Source organism: Lichtheimia ornata, assembly GCF_029851405.1.
Source record: "Lichtheimia ornata isolate CBS 291.66 chromosome Unknown scaffold00044, whole genome shotgun sequence".
NCBI classification, from domain to species: domain Eukaryota; kingdom Fungi; phylum Mucoromycota; class Mucoromycetes; order Mucorales; family Lichtheimiaceae; genus Lichtheimia; species Lichtheimia ornata.
In genome coordinates this window covers 127,138-152,554 of record NW_026695364.1, presented here as the reverse complement: position 1 = coordinate 152,554, position 25,417 = coordinate 127,138, and the positions used below count along the sequence as shown (strand labels likewise).

Genomic DNA, 25,417 nt, shown 5'->3' with positions numbered 1-25,417 from the left:
GAAAGGTACGCACACACACTACAACGAGGAGATGCGAGATAAGAATCAAGGGCGGGCGGTTGCCAATTTTAAAACAAGCGGAGTCACTCCGCACATGTTGCTTATAAAGAACATTTTGCTTTGACCTCTCTACCACAACAGCCGTCATGTGAATTTCCTATACAAGTGGGGTAAATAGGGGGGCGGCGACCGGGATTGTGATGTCAAAAGTTTATTCATCTTGTTGTTGTTGATGATGATGCCTTGTTCGTTTGGCAATGTCTAAATCTCGATAGATACATTCGACTGCTGTCTTGACACCATTTTCCTTTATTGTACCCTGCGTGAGAAAACCCGAAAAATACCTTCCTTGTCTCTCCGTGATCCAACCGTTTAAACGTTTTTCTTACCTGTCGGATCGTAGCTCCCAACACATTCGCCTTGCTGATCATTGCATTGTTGCGTGTGACTAGCATCAGTGCATCACTCAACTTGTCCACTGTAAGCTTCACTAGGCATACACCCACGCCAAGTTCTTCCACACGCTGGCCCCAAAACCGCTGATCACCAAAAAATGGCTTGATCACAGTAGGTAAACCCGCACGCAGTCCTGCTGCTGTAGTCCCTGCTCCACCATGATGCACCACGCCTTGGATTTGTGGAAATAGCCAGTCGTGAGGTATAGAGTCAATCTTGTAAATGGTATCTGGATATCGATTCAATACAGCGGAGCTTTCATCCTCATCATGATGGTCATGCTTGTTGTTGCTGTTTTTCATTCTGGATGACCACCCCTTGCAAATAATAGCACGCACATTGGCCTTGTGCACTGCATCCACAATCACTCGACTCACAGCCTCAGGATCAGGGACAATGATAGAGCCAAACCCAATGTAAATAATCGGCCGTGGGTCATTCTCAGCCTTTAAAAATTCCACCAAAGAAGGCTTGGGTTGCCATGATACATTGGGATTGTCCAGAAACCAGTAGCCTGTGCAATGCATGTACTCGGGCCAATCTTTGGGTGGTGGTAGCACCGTGGGACTAAATGAGTAGATATGTGGTACTCGCCAAAGCTCAAGCTTTTCAAGGGTGGTGGCTGGTAATCCAAGCACTTTGCGCCGAAATCGATTGATCGTTTTGCTCGTACCGGTCCATAATGCCATATCAATCATGACATACGTCATATCATTATACAGCAATCGACCCCCAGTGTAGTAATTTTGCATGGCAAATGGATGAGGAAAGCGTGTCGTGCGTGTCCAAGGAAAAGGCATCGATCGAAAATAAGGGATACCTATTCTCGTTGATCATTAGCAACAACACTACGTGTGCGTGTGTGTATGAATACTTGCCTAATTTCTCGGCCATGTGTATTCCCACCATCGCACTCGGGCTCTCAATTAAGACATCGGTGCCTTGACAGGCTTCCCACGCTGTACTGAGAAGCGTCTCAAACCACGTGTAAAACTATCCATCATGTGAGACGTAGATTCTTGTACAAGAATGCATTCCACTTACAAACTTGACACCATCCTTGATGAAGGAATACGATAAGAACCCATTATCAATGCATAGTTTCTACATACATGGTTAGTTTCAACATCAGCGATATCCCCCACCTTTTACATTACCATAAGCTCTCCTGGATCACCACCAATGGATCGAAACTCGATACCATGTTCCTCGACCCACGACTTGTATTCACCATGTGAAGCAATACGACATTGATGGCCATCTTTTATCAGCTGCTTGCATAAGGCAATGTAGGGTTGAACGTCTCCTCGGGATCCAATGGTCAAGCAAGTAATGTGCATACTTTTCCGCGGCATGCTCTTTTGTTCCAAAAGAGGTTCAGTGGAGGACAAGGTCGATAACAATGGAGGCCCACCTATTCCAAAGACAATGAGTCGTTTGAATGAAGCAACCAACCAAAATAACTTACCATATTCTACGGGTGGTAGCGCATGCTCTGTAGCATTGGCAAGAATATCACTCAGCTTGATGGACTTTGGACGAGCAAATGAAGCACTATAGAAAAATCAGTAAGAAGTATAAATGAAGGTAGTCATGCTCACTTTTCGCCATCCTGTTGATCGGTATTGATCATGTAAAAGAGTGCATAGCAACGGTCTCGCATATCAACGGAGGAAAACTCAAAGTAAATCTAGGAAAAAAGTCATCATGTGTTGATCAAAGATGATACGTACAGCTTGCATCAACAATATAGGTACGAACCTCTTCAGGCATGTCCTTGGTGATGATACCAATGCCATGGAGCAAATAATAACCACGACTCTTGAGTCGGCGCATATGAGTAATATCTGCAATAGGGATTGCCAGCTGCCATGGAAACCGATAAGCACCAACCACCGTATCCATGACAACAACATTGTCACCTACCTTTTGTCGTCCACCCAATACACCCGAATGAAAGCAAATGTAATGCTGACTAAAATACAAACGCCCATAGTAAGGTAAAGTGCGCCAGAATGCAGAGTTGAATACTAAACAAGAAAAAGGCATAAGTACGTAACCATTGGATGTATGATCAAGACATGTACCTCCCCCTCCTTACCTGCCAATACATTTTCGGAATCACCCAGCATAGGAAATGTTTTATGCAGCTGCTCGTTGGCTAACGCTTGTTGCTCATGATCATCGGCATCAAGATCATTGACTGCTACATCTGCTTGCTGCAAAGCATGACGATAAGGCTTGTTGATCCACCATGATAAGTTCCTCGATATAGGAGATGGGTGATGATGATGATGATTGCTGTCTTGTGAATGTTTTCTAGCGTGCTTGATAAGACCTCGAAAACTGCTTGATCGAGGACGACGTATCTGAGCATTGACTGTGACATCGCTCGTGGTAGGAGGAGCAGGTGGTTTTGATTTCTCAAGAAGCGTGTTGGGTGAAAGAAGATGATGTTGATGTTCAGCTTCGCTACGAGGACTACCAGTGGTTGATGATGTTGGCGATGTGAATCCTAACGATTGACGTGCTAGTTGTCGAATAGATGCTGTGGATGAGCTTCGAAAACGTCCTCCCTTCTTTTTGGGTGATACTGGAGACCCATTCTCTGTAACATACATATGCATGTTAGGATCATATGCAATAATCAACCAAGTACATCATACCTTCCTGCCTAGCAGCTGCGATATCGAGTGTGGGTATACTGGGCTTTGATGATGGTATTGGTGGTGGTAGTGGAGTGCCATTATGTGATGGAGCCGTAGTAGTATCATTTTCAGGTTCAGGAGAAGTGGGTGATTGTGGCGAAGAAAACCATCCAAATGTCCACGAGTTGCGCTGTTTGTTCTTATTCTCCTGAGATGGTGGTGACAATGCATTTTTGAAATCATCACTGGTCATTGTGCTGCTACTACGAGAATGCGTGCTTGTATCTGATTCGGTAGTGTTGTTGTTTCCCAATGACTTGGCTTGCACAAGGGCACCAATTAACATGGCTGATACACCAGAGGATGTGTTGCCAAACGCATTCTGGAAAGCTGCTGCATCAAAATGATTGCCATCTTCGCTGGATCTCATCGTATTCAAGGTTGATTCTGAATTGTGATCCAACAAGCGTTCCTTGTGCCATTGCTTCTCGATTTTTCCAAAGGCGTCATTGATATCAGCAAAGTAAGCAAAGTAATACTATAAAAAGATAAACAATGAGGACCATTGTGCATGAATTACGCACACACATACCTCATCACTGGTATCCTCAGCATCATTCACTTGAGCAACTTTGATTCGGATGTACTCTGCAAATCGAAAGGCAGCTGTCTTGTTCACCTTGGCCATCTTGTTAAATGGAAGCACAATACGAACGCTATTCCCCGAATTCCTTGCCATGAATATAGCTCGTCTTAGATCATCCATCCTAGAAGCAAATACCCCTGTAAGCTCATCATTGCATGCATCCAACCATCCACTTTTTGTATACTTGCCACTCTTTTTGAGAAACCTTGGAATCAGCAATGAGCATACAACGACGTCGTTTGCCGACAATTTGAAAAGCAAATGATCGCGTTCGAGATTCACGTATATCGGTTGCATGTCGTAAATGGATGCTGCCTAAGGGTTCATATGTATTCTCTGCCGAATCGTACCATGATAGTACATGGTTGCGCAATTGAAAGTAATATCGGGAGGATAGTGGAGATGCCCGGTGATTCTTCTTGTAGAGGTAGCCCGACTTTCTTGGTCCATCCTATATTAAAGAGTGAATGTCATTCATTGCACATGCATAGTCTACAAGCATATGGTTTACCTCTTTGCTGGGTAATGACGCATAGAAACACAAATTATGGGTCGTCAGGTACAACCATCCCGGTAAAGTAACCAATCTGAGTAGATAACATGGAAATTCTATTTATGCGGCGAAACATCAGTCATCGGCACATGCCCCGATACCCATCGACCACCCACCCCCATTGTTATACCAACCTCCCAGCAACGGCTCGTGCATTGGTAACCCAAACATCTCCTTGATCTTTTCTGACGTGGTGGATTCGTTTGCCATCATCGATTGCAGTTCTTCCTCTTCATCCTCTTCATCCTCCTCCTCTTCGTCTTCATCACTCGCAATAGGTTCAGTGTCGGTATCTCGGGGTGTCGGCGCCAGTGCCGATGAGGGTGGTAGTACTCGCTCAATTGACATTTCAGAATACGATCGCTCCATTTTGTAAATAGACTCGTGAGATGCATCAGCCTTAAGCAATGGTGAATTGTCTGGTCCTTGAAATGAGGCACGTCAATAGATATAATAAAACAGAGTCAATAGACAAGTCTTACTATCGGCATGGATGGTGTTGGTGGTAGCGAGCAAGTCGTGTTTGGGGTTATCGGGTGGTGGTGGTGGTGAATGGTTCATGATTGGATTCTATGCGCGAAAGAAGAACAAAGAAGGGATAGGAACAACTGGTGCTCTTGTTATTGTTTGCAGCTGGGGGGAGGGAGGGAGGACACCTGTGATGCGATAAAGTGAAGGGCCGAGAGATCTCCGGTCAAGTCATATCATAATCCGGATTCCATTCTGTGACACATTCATGACATTATCCGAGCACCAACAACGATTCCTGCATCTTATTGACCTTGCCACTTCATTTCTATTATTGCATACAACATACATCGTCACCACCATTCCATACTGCCCATTGTTGATATCTCGTGACACGGATTGTTTGCTATTGTAATTGTCATCCGATCATCTCTTTATTTTGCTTCCACTACTTTATAATGCTCTAACGAACAAACGGCTTTCCCACTCTTGCTAGCTACATATCTCTTGGAGGCATTGCATCCATCCACTTGGCAGATACTCGGTGATGATGATGATGACTTTCTTGGTGGATGTCCAAATACTTGTTCAATGGCGACAACCGATGGAATCATTAATACACTGCCTTTGGCATCATTGACGTATTTGATGGTATCTGGTGGCATCACTCGTTTGGGTGCTCGGTTATCCTTTTCTTCATTCGCATCGTCCTTGATCACTTTTCGGCTCTTGGATGCCTGCTTCTTTAATAATCGATTGATGGTATCCTCCTACAATACGCATACAATAATTAAAAACACGTGACTATCCCAACCCACTATACACGCATCTTTACCTTATCCTTTTCAGCTCGTTGTATACTCTGATTCTTGCGCCTGCGAGCTACCTCGGATCGTCTTAATGCTTGCTCTTCTTCGGTCAAAACGTTCTTCTTGCCCGAGTCTAAAGCATAATGCAGTCAGCTCACGTGTGACCATTGGGTCATGCTAATAAACTTACCCATAGGCAATTCGAGGAATTCTTCAGGTCCATCATTGTTGAACTTGGCTCGTTGACGTTTGGTCAAGGGTCGATTACTGACAACTTCCAAATCATCTCCTTCATCATCTTCTTCCTCTTCCTCGTCTTCTTCTTGTTGTTCTTCCATCTCTTGATCCTCTTCCATCTCTTCAATATCTTCATCACTGTTGGGTTCTTGATACACTAAATGAGATCAATCAATCAATCAATCACACCTCGTATTATCAACCCACATTGAAGCTAACCTGGCCTTTTCCTTTTCATGCTCTTTTTCTTTCTACTGCTTTCAGGAACTGGAGTTGGCGTTTCTTCATCGCTGAGATCGTCCAAATCGTCGCCTTCTTCGTCGCCTTCTTCAATTTCCTCCAATTCGTCCACGTCAGGATTAACAATGTCGTCGTCTAGTTCGTCTTCCAATTCTTCTTCGCTGAGTTCTTCTTGGGAATCGAGAGAGGAGAGTGGTGATTCTGGGTCGTCGTGTGTACGTTTCATTGGTGGTGGACTTTTATATGTACAAGGAGAGTGAAAGAGAAGTGGACTTGTATCACATCCCGCATGATTGAAAATTCATCCCCTGTCATTGGTGCCTGCCATTTGCAAGAATCAAAATCAAACCTACCAACTATCGAGGTGATGATAAAGTAGACAAGAAAATATGTAGTGACGATGTCCATGGAAATGATTGAATAAAAGGTTTCGCAGCATCAAGTCATGCTTGCTTCGAACAAGCGTACTGCTAATTGGCATAGAACAACATGTACGTTGATCACTTTGTTTGCCTCATTTACAATATGCATCCATCATGGGAAGCATTGGCTATATCTGCATACGCCGCCTAGTTTTTGATTGAACATTGGCTACCGCCACTGTACAGTATACGTGAAGAGAAATGTAGCCCATACTTTTTTATTAGTCGTGCTTATTACTACTACAACACTACAATTGGCAAAGTAATTGAAGCAAAAAAAACAATACTGTAAAGTGCGATTATGTGCATATCCAGCTGAAAATACATTTCAACTGCATTGACTACATTCCGGCTGCTCCCGCAATAGCAGCTTGATTTACAGAATCGGGCATAATTGCACCCCACGCTTGGCCGATTAATTTGCCTGCTGATTCCAATTGAGTTAGACGACCATGACCATGGGAAGCATCTTGCGAAGCATCTTGAGATCCTTGACCTTGGGAAGTATCTTGGGAAGTATCTTGAGATCCTCCTTGGGGGGCCGCTTGTACAGAGGATAGAAGGACGAAAGCTGTTGCACACATAGCAAGGATTGAAAAGCGCGCCATGTTGATTTAGATTATTGTAGTTGGTAGAATTGTCTGTGAGCGCAGTGATGAACCTCTTCTCCTTCGCTCTCTCCTTTATTCCATGCGACTCACGTTTGTTTCATGGTCCGCAACAGGAGCTAACTAACATGATCATGACTCAAAGCAATACAGGACGCCAAAGCGAACAGAGAAAGAGAGACAAATGCAAGTATGTGGCTACAATATTATGCAGGAGCAAGCTGAAATCAGGAGAAAGAGCTAGAACGGGAAATTCTTTCGTGCCTACTACAATTCACCTACCTTTGGATAATAAACATTTGCTTACCATTTTCTTCTATGATCATCTCTACCATGATTTTTAGCAATTTCACTAACACAAATATGCATGTAATATCCACATACCTCCATGGTGAAAGCTGTTATTGAGAATCTAGTTACTTAGTGTGTTCACTAACCTTGTAGAATTTGTACCTGCGCCAGTACGTACGCCCACCCAAAGGAGAAAAATGCTTGCGAGTGATTCACTCCTACTGTGCATATGCAAAAGAGATCTCAGATAAGCTTTGGTGAGGATACATTATGCCGATCCTCGGGTAAAATACATGTAGTGCTCTAAACCAAGCTCTTTTGATCTCTATAAAATATGCCAACATGGCATACATAGTCTTACGTATGATGATAAAAACAATGCTGAGTGAGAACCATTGCACTAAGATTGAAAAGTGGTTACATACATATTTGCAATAGGGAACGCCTGACAACGTACAGTATGAGCAGCGTTAGATGGTCGATCCTAGCAAGTATGAAATGTTCCCCTGATCGATGCAAAGGAAAGTTTATGCACACAGGAATGTCACATCCGATACCGCCACCTCCCTAGATCTTTAAAGTAAGCATCCTCATCCCATGCAATATCGGATTAAGTACAAGCATGTAAAAGCTGCATTGGCGTTTCAATTGGATCACCATGGGCGATTTTGGCATAAAGAGGTGATCCCATAATAGCGGATCAATGGAAGGCGTTATATACCCCAATGGATGCGGTGGTGATAAGGAATGTTTATACATGTGCACCATGTCTATCAAAAAAGGTGCAGCCACTTTTAACTTTTCTAAAACCAACATTCACACAAGCATCCCGAACATGTCTTGTTTCGCTCAATTTGGACAGAGCAAGTGATCTGTGATAGAAGTGGGTCATTGTTTGATGATAGATATCGCTACCTTGTTGCCATTGTTTCATCTCAAAAGCTCAATTCATGCATTGGCAATCAATCACATCAAGGGTCTTTATTAGAGAACCAAGACATACTGGTGAAGGCGCCCCACCCATCTGTCACCTCATCACCATTCCAGCACTCTTGGCGATTACAGGTATTCACGCGCCTATCACTATGCACGCATAAACAAGCATATAGCCGCCGCCCATCGCACTCCACACATATCTATTTCCTCCATCGTGTTACGCTTTGATTGCCGATAGCTTCAAAAGCCGTTGGTAAGCAAGAGCGATGTAGTGTTTTCTACAAGCCCTTGGGATCAACGCTGAACTTGGTGGTCATAGATGGTTTCATTGTTATCGATCTTCCATCTTCTAATAATACCAAGGACGACAAAGAATCATTTGGTCATGAATGACCCCCCCCCAATGTCGAGGATCTAGGCACATAGATCCTCTTTATAAGTAATAAAGTTGCTCTGAATCTCCACTCTTATAAGCAAATCCTGGACATGTAGCCATATGCATGATCAAAGTAGTATGCATAAGGTCGATCCTCTCATATTTCCTTTGCCATGATCACACCATCGACTGAAGTTGATCATCCGATCATCCCTTTATTTTGCTTCCACTATTTTATAATGCTCTAATGAACAAACAGCTTTTCCACTCTTGCTAGCTACATATTTCTTGGAGGCGTTGCATCCATCCACTTGGCAGGTACTCCGTGATGATGATGACGATGATGATGACTTTCTTGGTGGATGTCCAAATACTTGCTCAATGGCGACAGCCGATGGGATCATTAACACACTGCCTTTGGCATCGTTGACGTATTTGATGGTATCTGGTGGCATCACTCGTTTGGGTGCTCGGTTGTCCTTTTCTTCATTCGCGTCATCCTTGATCACTTTGCGGCTCTTGGACGCCTGCTTCTTTAATAATCGATTGATGGTATCCTCCTACAACACACATACAAGAATTAAAAACACGTGACAATCCCAACCCACCATACACGCATCTTTACCTTATCCTTTTCAGCCCGTTGTATACTCTGATTCTTGCGCCTTCGTGCTACCTCGGATCGTCTTAATGCTTGTTCTTCTTCGGTCAAAATGTTCTTCTTGCCCGAGTCTAAAGCATAATGCAATCAGCTCACGTGTGACCATTGAGGCGTGCTAATAAACTTACCCATAGGCAATTCGAGGAATTCTTCAGGTCCATCATTGTTGAACTTGGCTCGTTGACGTTTGGTCAAGGGTCGATTACTGACAACTTCCAAATCATCTCCTTCATCATCCTCTTCCTCTTCTTCTTCCTCTTCTTCTTGCTGTTCTTCCATCTCTTGATCCTCATCCATCTCTTCAATATCTTCATCACTGTTGGGTTCTTGATACACTAAATGAGATCAATCAATCAATCACACGTCGTATTATCAATCCACATTGAAGCTAACCTGGTCTCTTCCTTTTCATGCTCTTTTTCTTTCTGCTGCTTTCAGGAACTGGAGTTGGCGTTTCTTCATCGCTGAGATCGTCCAAATCGTCACCTTCTTCGTCGCCTTCTTCAATTTCCTCCAATTCGTCCACGTCAGGATTGACAATGTCGTCGTCTAGTTCGTCTTCCAATTCTTCTTCGCTGAGTTCTTCTTGGGAATCGAGAGAGGAGAGTGGTGATTCTGGGTCGTCGTGTGTACGTTTCATTGGTGGTGGACGTTTTTATATGTACAAGGAGAGCGAAAGAGAAATGGTCCTTGTATCACATCCCGCATGATTGAAAATTCATCTCTATCATTGGTGCCTGCCATTCACAAGAATCAAAGTCAACCCAGCCATCGAGCTAATGATAAAGCATACAAGTGAATATGATAGTGAGAATGTACATGAAAATATAATAAAAGGATCGGTATCCAAGCGTTTTCTTTGTGTGTGCGCTATCCATTGACATTGGACGAGGTTCATGTTCCCTTAAAAGACATACCACAGGATCAACAATATGTTATAGGCAAAATATATATCGGCCCTCGTAACCGTGGTGGATGACATGGACATGTGTGTTAGCTACTCAGCTTGCCTTGAATAGGATGATGCGCAACATCGAATACCTCAGCATTTGTCCCGTTAATGAAGACATCCGGCTACATGCCAACCCACGTGAAAGGGATCAATCGTTTATGGAAGTACTTTAGCTTTCTTTATCGGTCATGACTATGATTACTATATCACTATAGCTAGCGAACAATGCTTGAATCAGCGAGTAATATGTAGTAAATCGCAGTTACGCGCACAATCAAGAAAGTGGGATGGGGAGTAAATAGTGTACTCTATCCGATTGGTATTATATGGGGGCCGTCCAATAGTCAATGCTATCAGGAGGGGTAGCAACTGAATTAAGCGTGCCGACGACAGCGGCGGTTGCTTTACCGAGCGGATCGCCTTGTGGGGCACCTTGGGAAGCACCTTGGGATCCTCCTAGTAGTGGAGCTGCTTGTACAGAGGAAAAAAGAACAGCAAAAGCTGCACAAGTGACTAGGATTGAAAAGCGCATCATGCTGAATAACTTTCTTGCAACGAGTGGTATATAGACTTGCAATGCGAGCGGATTATCGACCTGATTATATAACTTTTTTTTCGTGTCCTTTCAAGGGAGGACGCAAAAAGAGGAGCGTGTGTGTGTGACTATAATACCATGCAGCAAATATGTACTCTCCCATCTATACGCTTGGGCAATGAGCCATTTGCTTACCAACTTTTGCCATCATGATCATTTCTACTCGATTAACAATTTTACCAAAGCGGATATACATAAAACCATTCACATAAACTTTACTTTATGACTTGATGCTGTGCTATGCATACCCCCGAAGGAGAAAATGCAAAAAGTGATTCCCGTTTGCCATGTATGTACTCAGGTAGAATGCAATGTACCTGGCACTAAAGGTAATACCCATACTACTACCTTGCAACCTTTATTTGCCATACACGCTCTCCTAGTATGTGAATTAAGGTTTGATGGCAATTGGTTAATTAAACTAAGCACTTTATGTTTTCTTGGATGTACAACTTGACACCGCCAAATTAATCTCCACGTTGATCAACCCCGTTTATCAAAGGGGGGGGACATCCACATTTCTCGCTTGACATGTACTACTCGTCGTGCTAACGACAAAGGCGAATGATATGGGTATGACTTTTATTTACTCATTGCCATTGAGGTTACGGCTTCTGAGTGGATTGAACCGCTAAAGTAGTACATAATAATTGCTAGACCACGTTAAGAGATCAAATGGATATCGCTAGTATGCAGGTTTACTGTGAATGACTTCTTTTATTCTCCATGTTTAAGCACTTGAGCAAAATCCTTGTAATTAAAGTTTCCTTTATCGTCAATGGTAGCGCCTTGAAACATAATGTCAACCTGCATGTTTATGGTAAGCATCATAGAGACACGCATTAGAAAGGTCATACCTCTTCATGTGTGAATCGGTCGCCCATGGTGGTCATGCATTCTCGTAGGTAATCAGCATTGATGGTGCCTTTACCATCATCATCAAAGGTTGAAAAAGCGTCCAATATCACTTGCTCTGGGTCTGTTCCCGTCAATTTCTCGGCCATCAATGTCAAAAACACCATTAGATTGATCGTAGATCCAGGTCCTTCGCTAAGCATCTTTTCAATTTGTTCTGGTGGCACCGTTTGGCCTAGATGCATTGCGTTGTTAGCAGAGGGTTGATGCATGGTGTGTGATGAAAATAGTACCTAGATTCTCAAATATGGTCTCAAGATCCTCCTGACATACAACACCATCGCCATTTGTATCCATCATATAGAATGCTCGCCGCATCTCTTCCATTTGCTGTGCATTGATCATCGCAAAAACGTTTGAGTTTTGTCGTACACCTCGTGATTTGCCTTTACGAAGAATTTGCTGGTCATTGGATCCATGTTAAAGAAAAAGAACGATTCATCATGTAAATGGTTTACTTACTGGTGCCATGATTGCAAAATGAAAATGAGAAAAAGAGAGAGAGAGCTAAAATGCAAAAAGAAAAGTTGCAATACCGGAGGTTTATAGTGGTAGTAGTAGATCAATTTCCTAATGCAGTTGTACACAATTACCATAATGGGTTGTTGAGCAAACAATGCAACATCTCTTTATTGTAGCATTCATTCTATCTAGGGGACATTGCCAAGGAGCATACAGCTACAATAGTGCCAGCGGAAGATCCAATGTGCCACCCTACCTGAAAACGGATCCTTGGAACCCAAAGCCATCTAGGCGGTCTGCAAGCGCAATCCGTGTTCAAAAAGTACCACCAGCGTGTCGTTTTGCCACCATATATAAAAACCACTGAATGAACTTGATCCTTGTATACCATCAAATTGAGTCCACATATGCACCCTTTTGTCCAAACTCGCTGCAGCCATCCATCCGTGGATTCACTCGTGGCATCTCTTAGGTAGATGTATAAGTACATTGGTCACTTTTCCCAATCCTACATACGATCACACCCACCGTATAAGAAAAAAGATCGGCATCCACTTGTCTTGCAGTGGTGTGTGTGCGTGTGCCACCAACAACATCCATGCCATATCCCAAAGTCACTCTGCATGTTGCAATGTCAAGTCGTAAATGCTAAAAAGAAAGAAAGAAATCATAGATCCAAGCACATCATCATCATCATCATACTACCAAGCGAAAGAGGAGGAGGAGGAGGAGGAGGAGAATATGTATATTTCGAAAGTCGAATCAAGTGCGTGCAAGTATTTACAGGTCAAGGAATGTCGATAGAGTGTCATAGGCCAAGCAATTGATCAAGTTCAGCATTCTCTTGGAAGGGATCATCCTTGGTATCATAAGAAAGCATGTCATCTAGGCCATCAAACAAGCTCATTTCCACGGCGGGTGGTGGGGTATCCATGGGCGTCATTGTATCGCTATTGTTGTCGTCTTCTTCGTCGTTGAACAGGTGCTCGATATCTGAAAGACACGATGGTGGCGTGGCCTGTGGTAAAGGCTCGTTCACTTTATGTTTATCCAACAAAGCTGTCAACGCACCTTCCCCCATATTGATAAAGCTCTCAATCTCGGGTTGATCCAGTGGAAAAGGACACTATGAAAAAAGAGGATCGTGCGATCAGGATCTGGGACAATAGCGATCTAGGTTGGTTGGTTGTTTGTATAGGTAGCTTACCTCTACGTTCTCACACATTGTGACATGGCACGCCATATTGATCTGGAACTGTTTCAAACTATAGCCACATAGAGGACAACAGGGATCGTTCATCCTTGGTATCGCGACTGGCATTGGATAAAGAGAGAAAATAAAGTAGTGCCAGAAAGTGGCGAAAATATACAACATGTCAGCCAGCCACATTTGGGGTGATTGGGTCGCAGCAACCTACTCGTCTCTTTTTTCATGCACACGCCCATAGTCAAATGGCAACATCTATGTCTTTTCTTGAGTTGTATATAAAGCAATCATTTCCTTAGCCTATGCATTATGTATGTAACAAGCTCGAATTATGCCAATCCTTCACTACGTTGTGATAGCAATCATGCGTGTTTTGACCCGATTCAATGCTACAGATGGATTGTTTACATTGCATCCTGAGAACATTCATGTAAGCAGCAACATTTTATTCTTATGAGATCTCTGCCAAATTGCATCGTTGAGTACTATTATGAGTTGCAGTAGCATCACAAAGGTTGCGAGGGGAGGGAGGGAGACGACTGCCAATGAAAAATTAATTTGCAGGGAGAGGAAGAGGGAAGCTGCCGCTGCTCTTTACACTTGGTAGACATATCACACACATACATACACACACGCTCAACATGACTTTATTGTCTCCATTCCTTAACCGTAAGTACTCACTAAACCCTTGCCCCATACGCATAATACTAAAACCTCTTGTTCGAATCAGAAACTGTGCTTGTTGTAACACTCGATGGCCGTGTTCTCGTGGTACGATTGACTCGTGTGATCTCTTAAAAAAAAGACGCGCAATCGACTCACTTGTTTTATTGTTTATCAAGGGAACTTTGAAAGGCACTGACCAAAACGCCAACGTGATTCTGGAAAAATGTCAGGAGCGAGTGTTTTCTATGGATGGAACAGAAGTTGTACCTCTAGGCCTTTATCTTGTTCGTGGTGATAGTTTGTATGTGTAGATGGATATGGGCAGCAGCAATGCATTGGATGAGACGGATACTGAATGAATGATGTTTATAGGTGCACGGTGGGCCTTGTTGATGAGGAAAAGGATACAGCCATTGATCTATCGCAAATACGGGCAGAACCTCTTGCAACAACGACGCTGTAAAAGAGCTCCCTATAGCCAAAAAAAGTCTCATCATCCATTCCATTCTCAATGCCACCTCCTTTTTACATTTACAAAACGCGCGCACACACACGCACACATTCACTCACACACACTCATATATGTATAACCTGTACCATAGCTTCCCTTTCTTCTTCTTCTTCTCTCTCTCTTCTTTTACCATTTGAATGATGACATTAAATATCCTCTCTCGTTTTCGTGCTTGCTGCTGCTACTCGTCACATGATCCCCATGTCTTAATGGCATCTTGTTGTTAAGGATAAAAGATGATTGGATTGCTACAGCGTGCGTATCGATATTATTGAGATGTATGTGTACTGGTATTTACTGAATGATGTAAGGATCAAGGTGAACTCCAAATAAAACGCCGTTGCCCTACATCTACACATTTGTATCCATGGCAACCCTATTGCGTTGACCTGATTCAATCGCTGTATCATAGCAAGTGGTGGATTGCATTACAGCATCCATCGGCGGAGTTTCATGGTTAAGAGCCTGCCGAGACCTGGAAGCCTAGGTACACTCCTTTTCATCCATCGACCAATATGGGTATGGTATCCATCCATTGCAAACATGCATCCATCCATCCATGGCTCATCCATTGACGTTATTGTTGAATGAATAGGTATCAGCCGATCCTCTTTGAGCAAGTGCTCGTAAGTGTCTTTGATATAAAACAAAAAGAAAATGAATGAAACTGATATCGTATTAGGAAAACTGGTGCCAAGCGTACTCCCTACCGCAAAAAGAGAAAGTAAATGTCGAAATGCGAGCCATTGGGGAAAAGAGAACAAGGTTGATTTATTCATGTATTGAATTCTAGGTTCGAGTTGGGTCGTCCTGCTGCCATGACCAAGCTTGGTGCCAAGCGTGTCCACACTGTGCGCACTCGTGGTGGTAACTCCAAGTTCCGTGCTCTTCGTTTGGAGTCTGGCAACTACTCTTGGGGCTCTGAGGGTGTCACTCGCAAGACCCGTATCTTGACTGTCGTCTACAACGCCTCCAACAACGAGTTGGTCCGTACCAACACTCTTGTCAAGAACGCTGTTGTCCAAATTGATGCCACTCCTTTCCGTCAATGGTACGAGAACCACTATGCTCTTCCCCTCGGCAAGAAGAAGCTCGCTACTTCCAAGGCTGAAGAAGTCGCTGCTGCCGTTGCTCAAAAGTCCAAGAGCGTTCAAAAGAAGGTCGCTGCTCGTCAACAAAACGGTGCTGTCGACACCCTTTTGGATGATCAATTTGCTGCCGGTCGTCTTTATGCCGTCATCTCTTCCCGCCCTGGTCAATGCGGTCGTGCTGATGGTTACATTCTTGAAGGCAAGGAACTCGAATTCTACCTCAAGAAGATCAAGGTAATATTGTATAGTTTATTAGTTAAAGAAGACATGGTAACTAACATGAGTCGTATAGTCTCGCAAGTAAACTCGCGGTCTAATTTGGGAGAAGGAGAGACATACAATTCAATAAAGAAAGCAATAATTATGTCTAGTTTTACTGAGTGCTATTGTTCAAAGTGGGTAGAATCACATGGCTTGCATACTTCACGTGCTTTTTTGTATCCATATGAAAAAAGAAATAAGGTTGTGTCTTTGTGTGTGTATGTGTTGTGTGTCCTTTGTATACGAATTAAAGTATCAAGAATGGATTGAATTGATTACTACGACTTGATTGATGATAATGACATGTAACAAAAGTGAGAGATGGACTCGAAGATGCTTCCAGTGAGGGATGATCCCCCCACAAAATGCGATTGGTGGGCCCTATTTGTGGAGGGTAAATTCAAATGACAAATAGAAATCCACACTCACACACTTCCTTGTCCACTTTCCCAACACTCTCTTTTACAACACAACACAAATGCCATCTCCACCCAAACCCTGGGAAGTCAACAATGCAGGATCTACTGCTGCAGCTACCTCTACAGCAGTAACGTCACCTACAACTGCAGCATCAATGACTCAAGATTCAACTACTGCACCACCTGTTCCAACTCGATCTTCAGCAGCAGCAGCTAGCACATTGAACTCGTCAACAGGTAATTTACCCTTCCCATTCGACTCCATGAACTCCTTTTTTCTTACTAATTCTATTCAACAGGTTATGGAACGGCAGGTTATGGCACTACAGGCTATGGTACAACCGGCTATGGTGGCATGGGCAGCTATGGTTCTAGTTACGGCGGACTCGGCGGTTATGGTGGCATGAGCAGCTATGGCAGCTATGGCGGCATGGGCGGCTATGGCAGCAGCTATGGACGATACGGTGGCATGGGCGGCTACGGTAGCTATGGAGGCTATGGTGGCTATGGCAGCTATGGTGGCATGGGCGGCTATGGTGGATACAATCGATTCGGCTATGGCAATCGAATGATGGGCGGTGGTCCTGAGGGAGAAATGGGCCTTACACAACGTATGGAAATGGGCACTCGACCGGCCTTTGAAGTCATCGAACAGATCGTGGGTGCATTTGGCGGCTTTGCACAAATGTTGGATTCAACCTTTATGGCCACCCATTCAAGTTTTATGGCCATTGTCGGCATGGCAGAACAACTTGGCTATTTACGCAACTACCTTGGCCAAGTCTTTAGCGTCCTGGCGTTATACCGATTAACACGCCGTTTCATCAACAAGATCTTGGGTCGTGTTGAACCTGGCAAACCTGATCAAATGAACTTTATGGAGTTCCAGCAATTCGAATCCAAGATGGCCAACAAGCCCAAACTTTCACGCAAACCCATCTTCATCTTTTTATTCATGGTGATCGGTCTTCCTTACTTGATGCACAAATTGATTCAACTCATCACCGCCAAACAACAAGAACAAATGAAGCTTCAAGGTGTTAACCCACAAGATCCCATGAGCCTTGCAAAGATTGATCCAGCCAAACTCGAATTTGCTCGTGCCACTTATGACTTTACAGCAGAATCACCCAATGAACTCAATCTGAAAAAGGGTGATATCGTCGCCATCCTGTCAAAGAACGATCCCGTCACAAATCAACCTAGTCAATGGTGGAGAGGTCGACTGAGGGATGGTCGCATGGGCATGTTCCCCGCCAACTATGTAGAAATCGTTCAAAAGGCACCACCACCCACACCACAAGAAAATGATGTAGCAGCAACACCAACACCAGCAACACCAGCAGCAACACCCGTTACCACCACCACCGCATCCTAGACAACAAGGACGATATCTTTTTCTCTTTTTCTCCTCCTCCTCCTCTCCCCTTTCCTTTTTTGTGTATCACCTTCTTTCCCGCATTATGTTTATCCTCTATCAATCCATGTCAAATATATATCACTCATTCTTTCTTCCTTTATTTGAATATAAAAAGATGTTTACTATTGTATGCCGAATCGTTGTAATGATGGTAACGTGATCATATGGAGCATTGGATCATGGAGGATTGTAAATGTCAGTAACCATTGTAGACGATGCACCAACCTTTTGTTTGCATAATGTCAGATGATGAATGTATTGCATAAACATATATATACTATATACGTACCATGTTTTGAGATGCCACCATCGCATCCGTGTTCGTAATTCCATGGCTCTTACAGCACGAAAACCATCTCCCAATGTCAATCCACGTACAGTATCCCGATACCTGCCATGAGATTGAATCCAGCCTGCTAGAGAATGCCAGTGTAATCGGAAAGGAATTCCCAAATGAATAATCAGCGCTGCTGAAAATGCCACTGGCCAATTGTATCCCATGGTACGCAAGGCTATGTTGTATGATGATCAGTATCAAAGAATGGACCTATTCATTCCCAAATTTGCCTTACATGACAAGGTGCGTACAATGTTGGTACGTTCAGTGTGTCGATGCACCACCACATCATAGGCTACTTGACGCACAACAACAGCTCGAGAGGAGGATGATTCTTCTTCCTCCTCTTCTTCTTCAACTTCCTCATCCGATGATACCACACGAGATGTTGCCTCTGTAATATCCTCAATTTGTTTCAAATCATAAGCAACCAGGGGTGGTTGGGTAGGGGAGGGTGGTTCCACTACTACGTTTGTGTTGTTGTTGTTGTTGCTGGTGGTGGTGGTGGCATGATGCGTTGTTGCTGTTGTATCGTATGTTTCTTGTTCAGCCAAATTAGCATGGCTGTTCATAATAGGTTCCGCTCCGCCATCCTCATCCCGCTCAAGATCTACCATCACTATGGATGTAGACATGGGTCCCGCCATAGCTGCTGGTGATGATGATGATGATGATGATGAAGCTGCTGGATTAGGCTCTGGTGTGAGTACGGCTGATTCATCAGGCTCCTTTTGGTTATCATGCTGTGTTTTCTCAGGATCATGAGCTTCTTCCTTTTCTTCACTAGAAGTAAGAGATGGGCTGGATTTTTCTTTTTCGCTGTTGATGCTCCTAGTAGTGGTAGTGGTAGTAGTTGTAAAAGTTGTTGACTGCTGCGGTTGGGTATTGTTGTCATGATCGCTATAATTCCCACTACTATGCCCGGTGCTGATGCTTTCGGCACTCGTGTCGGTTTTATTCGTAATCACCCTTTCTGCTGTTGTTGTTGTTGTTGCTGGTGATTCTTCCACACGACTAATGCTGTTGCTCTTTCCTCGTGTCTTGTTACGCTATGGATGTGTTATGTCGCATAAGATACCATTTAAACGTGGCTGTATATATAAATCAGCATAAAGTTTACCTGCAGCAAATGGCGCACTTTGGTGCTTGCTCGCTTGGTAAGACTGGTTTTGCGTGTACGTTCAATACCACCACCAGCAGGAGGAGGATGAGCAGGCATAATGATGACAAAAAGCAAGAGCGAGTGAGAAAAAGAAAAGGAGGAGGAGGAGTAGTAGTGAAAAGAAAAAGAAAAAAGAGAAAGAGAAAAGGATGACATCACCTTGGGCTATTTTATCTCGACAATGGACAATCGTGGCGAGAACCACTTGTTACTACTCTAGGCGTCGACATCAAAATGCGTGAGAGGAGAGGAGCAGAAATGGTCTATATTATCATGTGTCATCATCATCCTTTGCTGTACGACCCAAAGTACCGACGAAACGCCCAATCAATAGAATAAAGCATAACACGATTCAGCGTGTTGACAACTTTGTTGTTTTTGGGAGAAGCACAGACCATGATAATGTTGAACCCACACATACATGACCAAGCTCTCACTCTCCGTTGACAGCAAGGGGGATGAGAGAGAGAGGGGAAAACATGTAAGAGTGGGGGGTTCTCACACACACATGGATCGCGATATACCGTTTCATGGTTACTGTTGCTGAGACGTGACCCTTTTTAGAACTCAGGTTACACCGGTGGTTCCCCCCTGAATGATGACCCCGCGTTTCTCTCTGATTTTGTTTCTCGGAGCGGCTCATGGTTGTTTGGCATCAAGTTGTTGCTACACACAACACACACAACACACACACACACACACAACCGGAGCATCGTCTTATAATGGTATGTGCATGCACCAAACAACAAATACATTTACGCGGGTGGATGCGGGTACACGAGAAGGAAAGATTTTTGTGATTCTAAACAAAGCAAAACGAGTGTTGTGATCTATCTTGGGCAACAACACAACCTCGTCGTATCATATCATATGCACACTCGGTTGCTGCTGTATTCTTTTGCCGTGATGGTGATCATGATTTTAAGCGTACAAGAGTCGATCTACTTGTTCAAAGAGCGAGTACACCAAGCTGTTTATAGTATATTGTGTTTTCTGTAGATTGATATAGCGTATTCGCGCGATAAGCATGACACTATCAAACGACAAAGTCCTTGGATACATTTCCTTTTAGAGGATACGACGTATAACAAAAAATATTTAAGGTACGCAGCAAGCCAATGTGCACCACCATCACCACCATTACCATTATCCTATATCATGTGCAATATCGGCTCGGGCATTCGATGCGGTGCATGCATCTATGTAGGCACACACGCCCTCTTTGCGGAAAAGGGCGGGCGGATACATATTCATGACACGACGCATGCATGTGCATGGAAGACTTTTTTTCACCCATATCTGATGATGGGAATGTTTATATGTGTGTGTCTGGTAAGCATAGCAAAAAAAGTTCCAAAGATGAGTTTAAGGTTTAGGCGAGCCATCCCTTTCTCTCTTTTATTTTTCTGTTTTGTTAAACAAGTCTCGATCTTTCTCTTTTTCTCCTTCGCCCCTTTCACACACACGCACACACACACATCCTCTTTCGCTCTCTCTCTTTTTTCTTCTTGATGATGGCGACGCGACCTCCTCCATCACCTACCTCCTCCACACCATCTGCTATTGAATCATCATCATCATCATCAACGACCAGTAACGGTAGACCCAAGATCCATCGCAACAGCTTTCCTTTTATACCCCGTCAGCTCAGTCAAAGTTTCAAAGCAGCTCTTCCATTTCCACGATTGTATTCAGGTCCCTTATTTGCCGCTCCCTCTGTTTCCGTCAGCCATACCCATATTGTGAGCAATAGCAGCAGTGTGGGTCCACTCACACCACCTCTTACCATTGATTCCTTTCCTACACCCATCCCATCTGATCATCCTACCACCACCAACACAGCTACCGCTACCTCTAATCCTCCATCTCATTCAACTACACCTATGGATACCCATAACAAATTACGCATGGTCGTCATTGCTCAACAAAAACAGCAACAACAACCATGGATACGTAAACCGCCTTTTGCTGTGGGTGACGTGGTTCATGACATGTATTGTTGCATGTTTCGGATAACGCTTGATTCAAAAGGAACGATGGGTAAGCGGGCTTGTATATTCTCTCATGCCGAATTCTCACACACATAATAGCGGCCTTGTGCTATCTACCTACCCGATTCCAAAAAATGATCGAGTTTTATCATACGGTGAGTCTCAACATGAAGGCAAAAGAGAGAGAAAACGACTCATCTCTCTTTTAGGAAATCCCGGTGGCATACCGAGATTTAGGTCTAGGTGATCTCTTGGTGACTCAGGGGTTTCGGTGGGCCGAAGCAGCCAAGCTTTTGGTGATCCCTACTTGTCCTTTTGTTCGACGTTTCCTTGAACACAACAACGAGCCTAATCGGGATTGCATTGTATACAGCGAAAATGAAGGATTATCGAAATTAATGTTACCACCAGCAGCAACAGAAGACGCATCATTACAACAACAACAGCACGATGGGGTGGAATGATGATGATGATATGGGCATTGTGCATTCTCTTTTGGTGATGCGATCCATCCCTCATACTATACCTTTTTGTTTTTTGTTATTGTTGTTGATCCTTTGATATTATAAATGCCATCCTAAAACAACAACAGGTTCCTCCCTCAAGCCTCCCACCATCATCCATGCTGCGTTCCTTCTCTTTCATATTATCATCCTGTATACCAAGCTTCATCCACACACTTTTTAAAGCGCACACGACACATCCATTGTATAAAGATAAACACTCGCACACTCACCTTTTTGTAAATGCAACCTTAATTTTATATACCTCTCCTTTTTCGTTACAACGCTACATAGGCTTGGTGTTCATGGTAAAAGTTACACGACATACGTAGATTCTGTAAGCCCCAAAAGAATGGGATTGCATAAACTTAATCACAATGTAGTAGACCCGATGAGCTAATTGTATGTGAGTGCCAATCACGAGCACATGATAAGCCCTCCTAACATGGCCGCTGCATGATAGAGTGGTAGGGGCCTTTACCACGTGTACGTGGATCTTTCATTATGCAGGTAGTAGTAATACAATGCGCGAATACCATCACCCGGTTCATTTGTAAATTCAAAGTACGTGATGGCATCATCATCGTCATCATGGCGGGGATCCATTGTTGTCCACTATAACCGGATGGGTTATGTATCATATCATAAACGTCTTATTCTTACATACATTTTCAACCACAGTGATCATTTCGTTGTTATGATGACAATGCGAAAGTATCATTGTAAGTATCACGTGTTGTGAGCCCCATTGTAAAGGATGACAAAGAAAGGTTGCTAATACTCCTGCAGCATACGTAAATGGTAGCTCGCTTAGACCTGTCAATCGCTGCATACACGTGCTATGATCCCATTGACGCTGCTGCTGTATACAATTACCCAATGCTCGTTGTGTACATTTGCAAGAATGACCTCTGAGGAATGCGACACATGGTCTTGTGTCACAATTGACTCTGCCTATGCGCTTGGAATTTGTTGCCGTTTAAGGTACAAAAAGACGCAAATGGGAATTCCGAAAGATGAAGATACCATCAACATCACCATCCCACAATCCTTGTTTTTATTACCATTGATGGCGACAAGAAGCAAAAAGTTATTATGAAAATGAACAACAATGAACAAAGGTTGATGTCATGAAGGTGGGTTGGGGGAGGGAGGTGTTTTGTACAATGAATTGTGACCGTAGGACAGGTTCGTGGTTCATTGTGAGTGCTTCGCAACCAAGAATCCAAGATACATGCCATATAGTGCATGAATTGCATTGCCATGGATACCACTACATAAGGCTGTTCTTATGAATGAACCCGAGTTGTAATGGTTGCGTCATATGGGAAATGTCCTAAAAAATACGAGATGACATTGTGTCAGCAAATATTCTCACAAGCAAGCGTTAACCACCCATGAAGCCAAAGTAGGGTGTGCGCTAGTTAAAAAGCAACATCAGCAGCAGCGACAGAAAAAAGATCATGTGTACGAGGTCAATCCACTACTTCATTACCCGGTCAGAAAAAAAGTACCACGCATTTTTTTCTTTTCCTTCTCTCTCTCTCTCTTAACTCTCTTTTCATTATCCTCTTTTTCACTCTCCTCTTTTTACTCTAACTATCCCACTCGACGATCTACCACTTGAGATGCAAGAGAGCAAATGGTCGCCATCTCAGGAATCAGTTCCCAGCTATGCCAGTTACCCACCTTCGTTGTATCGTGACGTTCCACCTCCACACCCCAATGTATCAATGGCATCAACAGAAGCAACCCCTGGTGGCGATGTATCCATTCCAGGGTAATTTGGTTTTCATTGTTATGATTTAATGGCAAGGTGTTTATGCTGATAGTAATCTACATGCATAATTAGACTAATGTCGTTGACTCAACCTGAAACACCTCGACCTGATGCTGCTACTACTGCTACTACTACGACATCCCTTCCACCGACACCGATTGCTAGTAGCAGTAGTAGTCGATCACCCAGCAATAGTACGAGTAGTGGTGAAGGAGGAGCAGGAGCACGACCCAATCTTCCTACTCGACCAGCGAGTTTCACGAGCATGACAAGTTTCCCTTCTCATCCATATCATCAATTCGCCGGGCCAATCAGAAAACGAAGAGCCGAATCGATCTTTTCATTTGAGATGGGTCCCTCGTTTTCATCCACCGAGCAACTCCATGACCTAGTCAGCTTGGACCAAACCAATGGGTAAGTTAATATACAAGAGCCTTTTTTCCCTCATACCAACCAACCACGTGTATTTAGGTTTCAGGTACAACTGCATGCAAAAATGGACCGGGGTTTTTTCCGAGCGGATCAAGATTGGGCATGTTATCGTCGCAACTATTTCCAAGTGAGCAGCACATTCGATGTCCATGGTGTCAATTATCTTTTACAAGGTCCTGAAGTCCCTTGTCTCTTACGTCAAAACGATCAATTGCATCAAGTGGAATTCTTTTCAATTGGGGCAAGCGCATGTGTCTCTGGCAAACCCGACAAAAAGATTGAATTGGTGATGATGACCCCTAAACGTGATAAAGGTCCACAAATGATGCCACGCCCACAACCTGTACGTGCAGGAGGCAATCTACATTTAGCATCGGTGGGATCCAGTCATCATATTGTCACTTTTGAACGTATGCAATTCAAGACAGCCACAGCGAATAATGGCAAACGACGTGCTGCTCAACAATACTATGAGATCATTATTGACTTGTTTGCCAACACAACCCAAGGACAACAAATTCGCGTGGCAACATGTCATTCAGCTCCATTGGTTGTACGGGGTCGTAGTCCTGGTCACTATGCGGATTCCCATACTCGATATCGACATAATAGTATGGCTTCTTCTACAGGTGGTGATGTTGCTGCTGCTGCCGCTGCCGCTGCTGCCTCTGCATCTGGATTACCATCGCATCAAGATCAACATACTGCTGTCATGGTGGGTAGTAACAATGATCATCGTTTACCACCACCTCCACCTCCTCCACAAGCAAATCGTTATATGAGTTTACCTACATCACCCGTCAGTGATCTTGGACCTTATTCTCCTTATTATGGCTATCCTCCTCCACTCGCTGCAGGTTATCCACCACCATCTTCACCTTCACACAACAGCAATAATTACACAATTCCTTCACAACAACAAGCACAAGTTGCCACGACGCCATCTTCCTCACATCCTCATCATCATCATCCTGATTACTTCCATCAACCACCATCACAACAACAACAACATCCAGAGTATTATACTTACAAGGATTTTTCACAACAACAACAACAACAACAACATCCACAACTTGGTTATCATCCACCCACAGGCGTAGCTCCTCCACCACCACCACCTCCTTCTTTACAGCAACACCAACCATCAGGAAATCCTTATCAAAGCTATACACCCTATCCTCATTCTGCTCCTCTTGCACCTCCACAAACAACAGCTATTCACAATCATCCTCACCCATAATGTATACTACACGGCTGGGCCGTTTTTCTTTTTCTCCTTTCCTTTTACTCTCACACACACACTCTCTTTCTCTTTCTCTACCTCTATCTCTACTACACCTCTCTCTCTCTCTCTTGTACTTT

At 43.7% G+C, this 25,417-nt stretch overlaps 12 protein-coding genes across 12 annotated transcripts; 5 read left to right on the top strand and 7 right to left on the bottom strand.

Moving 5' to 3' along the window:
- Positions 1-211: 211 nt before the first annotated feature.
- Positions 212-4,864, bottom strand: O0I10_008384 (uncharacterized protein; the record flags this gene model as incomplete). The annotated part of the gene is made up of 16 exons (XM_058488387.1): positions 212-307; positions 390-1,276; positions 1,335-1,449; positions 1,501-1,560; positions 1,614-1,870; positions 1,925-2,010; positions 2,058-2,146; positions 2,218-2,322; positions 2,383-2,486; positions 2,558-3,064; positions 3,123-3,642; positions 3,697-3,871; positions 3,939-4,201; positions 4,262-4,359; positions 4,438-4,728; positions 4,786-4,864. The coding sequence occupies 16 exons, from the start codon at positions 4,862-4,864 to the stop codon at positions 212-214; spliced, it is 3,732 nt and encodes a 1,243-aa protein (XP_058340857.1).
- A 341-nt stretch (positions 4,865-5,205) lies between these two features.
- O0I10_008383 (uncharacterized protein) lies at positions 5,206-6,283 on the bottom strand (the record flags this gene model as incomplete). The annotated part of the gene is made up of 4 exons (XM_058488386.1): positions 5,206-5,541; positions 5,607-5,713; positions 5,771-5,965; positions 6,037-6,283. 4 exons carry the CDS (start codon positions 6,281-6,283, stop codon positions 5,206-5,208), a joined length of 885 nt encoding a protein of 294 aa, XP_058340856.1.
- Positions 6,284-6,820: 537 nt separating this feature from the next.
- On the bottom strand, positions 6,821-7,063 carry O0I10_008382 (uncharacterized protein; the record flags this gene model as incomplete). Its single annotated transcript, XM_058488385.1, has 1 exon — positions 6,821-7,063. One exon carries the CDS (start codon positions 7,061-7,063, stop codon positions 6,821-6,823), a length of 243 nt encoding a protein of 80 aa, XP_058340855.1.
- Positions 7,064-8,905: 1,842 nt separating this feature from the next.
- On the bottom strand, positions 8,906-9,991 carry O0I10_008381 (uncharacterized protein; the record flags this gene model as incomplete). Its single annotated transcript, XM_058488384.1, has 4 exons — positions 8,906-9,250; positions 9,316-9,422; positions 9,480-9,686; positions 9,745-9,991. The coding sequence occupies 4 exons, from the start codon at positions 9,989-9,991 to the stop codon at positions 8,906-8,908; spliced, it is 906 nt and encodes a 301-aa protein (XP_058340854.1).
- Positions 9,992-11,615: 1,624 nt separating this feature from the next.
- Positions 11,616-12,158, bottom strand: O0I10_008380 (uncharacterized protein; the record flags this gene model as incomplete). Its single annotated transcript, XM_058488383.1, has 3 exons — positions 11,616-11,705; positions 11,756-11,988; positions 12,047-12,158. 3 exons carry the CDS (start codon positions 12,156-12,158, stop codon positions 11,616-11,618), a joined length of 435 nt encoding a protein of 144 aa, XP_058340853.1.
- A 925-nt stretch (positions 12,159-13,083) lies between these two features.
- Positions 13,084-13,500, bottom strand: O0I10_008379 (uncharacterized protein; the record flags this gene model as incomplete). Its single annotated transcript, XM_058488382.1, has 2 exons — positions 13,084-13,401; positions 13,483-13,500. The coding sequence occupies 2 exons, from the start codon at positions 13,498-13,500 to the stop codon at positions 13,084-13,086; spliced, it is 336 nt and encodes a 111-aa protein (XP_058340852.1).
- Positions 13,501-14,123: 623 nt separating this feature from the next.
- O0I10_008378 (uncharacterized protein) lies at positions 14,124-14,611 on the top strand (the record flags this gene model as incomplete). The annotated part of the gene is made up of 4 exons (XM_058488381.1): positions 14,124-14,151; positions 14,213-14,253; positions 14,325-14,449; positions 14,521-14,611. The coding sequence occupies 4 exons, from the start codon at positions 14,124-14,126 to the stop codon at positions 14,609-14,611; spliced, it is 285 nt and encodes a 94-aa protein (XP_058340851.1).
- A 563-nt stretch (positions 14,612-15,174) lies between these two features.
- O0I10_008377 (ribosomal protein S8.e) lies at positions 15,175-16,054 on the top strand (the record flags this gene model as incomplete). Its single annotated transcript, XM_058488380.1, has 5 exons — positions 15,175-15,178; positions 15,255-15,285; positions 15,342-15,383; positions 15,453-15,984; positions 16,043-16,054. 5 exons carry the CDS (start codon positions 15,175-15,177, stop codon positions 16,052-16,054), a joined length of 621 nt encoding a protein of 206 aa, XP_058340850.1.
- Positions 16,055-16,489: 435 nt separating this feature from the next.
- O0I10_008376 (uncharacterized protein) lies at positions 16,490-17,808 on the top strand (the record flags this gene model as incomplete). Its single annotated transcript, XM_058488379.1, has 2 exons — positions 16,490-16,667; positions 16,730-17,808. 2 exons carry the CDS (start codon positions 16,490-16,492, stop codon positions 17,806-17,808), a joined length of 1,257 nt encoding a protein of 418 aa, XP_058340849.1.
- Positions 17,809-17,972: 164 nt separating this feature from the next.
- On the bottom strand, positions 17,973-19,406 carry O0I10_008375 (uncharacterized protein; the record flags this gene model as incomplete). The annotated part of the gene is made up of 4 exons (XM_058488378.1): positions 17,973-18,075; positions 18,140-18,362; positions 18,423-19,236; positions 19,308-19,406. 4 exons carry the CDS (start codon positions 19,404-19,406, stop codon positions 17,973-17,975), a joined length of 1,239 nt encoding a protein of 412 aa, XP_058340848.1.
- Positions 19,407-20,863: 1,457 nt separating this feature from the next.
- On the top strand, positions 20,864-21,804 carry O0I10_008374 (uncharacterized protein; the record flags this gene model as incomplete). Its single annotated transcript, XM_058488377.1, has 3 exons — positions 20,864-21,389; positions 21,440-21,495; positions 21,550-21,804. 3 exons carry the CDS (start codon positions 20,864-20,866, stop codon positions 21,802-21,804), a joined length of 837 nt encoding a protein of 278 aa, XP_058340847.1.
- A 1,667-nt stretch (positions 21,805-23,471) lies between these two features.
- Positions 23,472-25,295, top strand: O0I10_008373 (uncharacterized protein; the record flags this gene model as incomplete). The annotated part of the gene is made up of 3 exons (XM_058488376.1): positions 23,472-23,623; positions 23,696-24,037; positions 24,095-25,295. 3 exons carry the CDS (start codon positions 23,472-23,474, stop codon positions 25,293-25,295), a joined length of 1,695 nt encoding a protein of 564 aa, XP_058340846.1.
- Between the last annotated feature and the right edge of the window lie 122 nt (positions 25,296-25,417).